Source organism: Octopus bimaculoides, chromosome 3, assembly GCF_001194135.2.
Source record: "Octopus bimaculoides isolate UCB-OBI-ISO-001 chromosome 3, ASM119413v2, whole genome shotgun sequence".
In the NCBI taxonomy this organism is placed as follows: domain Eukaryota; kingdom Metazoa; phylum Mollusca; class Cephalopoda; order Octopoda; family Octopodidae; genus Octopus; species Octopus bimaculoides.
Genome location: NC_068983.1, coordinates 69,528,869 through 69,531,152, shown reverse-complemented (window position 1 = coordinate 69,531,152; position 2,284 = coordinate 69,528,869). Strand labels below are relative to the sequence as shown.

The window sequence follows — 2,284 nt, the reverse complement described above, 5'->3', positions numbered from 1 at the left end:
TCAGTCAAATCGTCCAACCCATGCTAGCATGGAAAGCGGACGTTAAACGATGATGATGATACACACACACACACTTATGAACTGTTCTGAAATCTCGTGACCTTAACAAACATCTTGCACTGAGAAATTCAAATAATAAATAATAATAATCCTTCTTTCTACTATAGGCACAAGGCTTGAAATTTGGGAGAGAGGGAGCTAGTCGATTACATGAACCCTAGAGTATAACTGGTGCTTATTTCATCGACCCTGAAAGGATGAAAGGCAAAGCTGCCCTTGGCGGGATTTGAACTCAAAACATTAGGACAGATGAAATGCCACTAAGCATTTTGCATGGCATGCTAACGATTCTGCCAGCTCACCACCTTAATAATAATAATAAAAAAAAGCTACATACAGCTGTAGAATGTTCTTTCTTTTCATGGACTTTGTTGAAACGTTTATTCATGGCAGAACTGTGCACACGTAACCGGTTGTAAACATCGTTTGGCAGTTTTAAATTCATACCTTCACCATCACCAGACTTATCAGAAAACTGAAACAATATTTAACAAAGTACAGTTAAGTAGAAGAAACAATGTCAGAACATACAAGCTATGTTGAAGACAATATATTAAATGATATCATTGAAAATATGTGTGTGGTAACAATTCTAATTAAATACACTTTCTACAATTTTGAAAATAATCAACTGTTTGAAGGATTTAGCTAATTAATTTTAATTATTATGATAGTGTTTGGAATGTAACTTAACAAAAGAATTTTATATAAAAGAATAATGGATGGCTTAGATTTAAATATGTAATGTTTAAAACAAAGATTTGTATTACAAAATTAGAGATAGTCGCTAGCATCATGCTATCAAATGGGTTGCAAGAACCCCCTTGTTTGTCAGGGTTAGGAACATAATCATTGAAGAATTATCTCAGAACTGAAAAATAATACCTCACCTCAATAAGTTTTGATGCATTTTTCCGCCCACAAATCACAGCATCGTGTTTGGTTGTAATATTTTTACCTTTCCCTGAGATGCCACTTTGACCAATCTCAGGAGGAGTTATCTCTAAAGCAATTAAAAATCAACAGAATTTTTTAATGATTTCATCAGCAGAAGTAATTAAATCATTTAAAAACAAATAAAAATAACAGAAAAAGAAATTTCAAGCTACAACAGCTAACTGTAAGAGCTGCCCTTACAGTATTGTATATTTTATGGTTACATCATAAAATATATACTACTGTATTTAGTAGAATTGATAGAGCATTCAACAAAATATCCTAGAGTATTTAATTACATTCACCTACATTGAGTTCAACTCCGACTTCAGTCAACTTTGCTGTTCATCTCTTTGAGACCCAGTCAAGTACTGGAAGCAATTTTTCAAAATTTGTTGTTTAGTACTAAAAGTTTGAAATTATGTTTCATTTCACAATGTGAAAACAGATTTGAACAATACAAATCCTTGCTTTGAACTCTACCATACATTGTTATGACCTACATATGTTGGTTTGAACTATATCATACAAATACATGTGATATATACAACTATATCAGATACTGTTTTAAACTAAGTCATAGACTTTGAACAGTATCATATATTGATTTAAACAATACCATGTTTTGCTTCAAGTATCATACATTGATCAACAATGACACAGAATCAATATTTCTATGCACTGAACTGATATATAAGTATCATAAAATATATCCACACCATTTAAGAGCTAAATTATCACTGCATTTTTAAACTCTGATACAGCTATAACAATGCAATAAACATTGGTGAAATAAATTTACATATTTATAAAGAACTAGCAGAGATACCCGGCCTTATTCGGGATTAAAATGGCATAGATTTTTATTGTTTTACTTCTTTCATTCATGTGACTGCGGACATGCTGAAGCACCGCCGTTGGTCAAAGAAATCAACTACAGGATTTATTCTTTGTAAGCCTAGTACTCATTGTTATTTCTTTATTGCCCACAAGGGGCTAAACATAGAGGGGACAAACAAGGACAGACAAAGGGATTAAGTCGATTACATCGACCGCAGTGCATCACTGATACTTAATTTATCAACTCCGAAAGGATGAAAGGCAAAGTCGACCTCGGCGGAATTTGAACTCAGAACGTAAAGACAGACGGAATACCGCTAAGCATTTCATCCAGCGTGCTAACGTTTCAGCCAGCTTGCCGCCTTTACTCATTCTGTCTAGTACTCCTTTACACATTCTGCCTAGTACTCCTTTACACATTCTGCCTAGTACTCCTTTACACATTCTG

General features: G+C 33.7%; 1 protein-coding gene across 2 annotated transcripts in view; it reads right to left on the bottom strand.

The window, feature by feature from the left end:
- Nucleotides 1-2,284, bottom strand: part of LOC106876715 (serine/threonine-protein kinase RIO3) — a 28,246-nt gene that overhangs the window by 17,126 nt on the left and 8,836 nt on the right. For both annotated transcript variants that reach the window (XM_014925386.2, XM_014925384.2), the window contains exons 4-5: nt 951-1,063; nt 398-535 (exon numbers count right to left, since the gene is read on the bottom strand). In XM_014925386.2, coding sequence (XP_014780872.1) covers nt 398-535; nt 951-1,063 — 251 coding nt within the window. The remainder of the gene's footprint in view (nt 1-397; nt 536-950; nt 1,064-2,284) is intronic.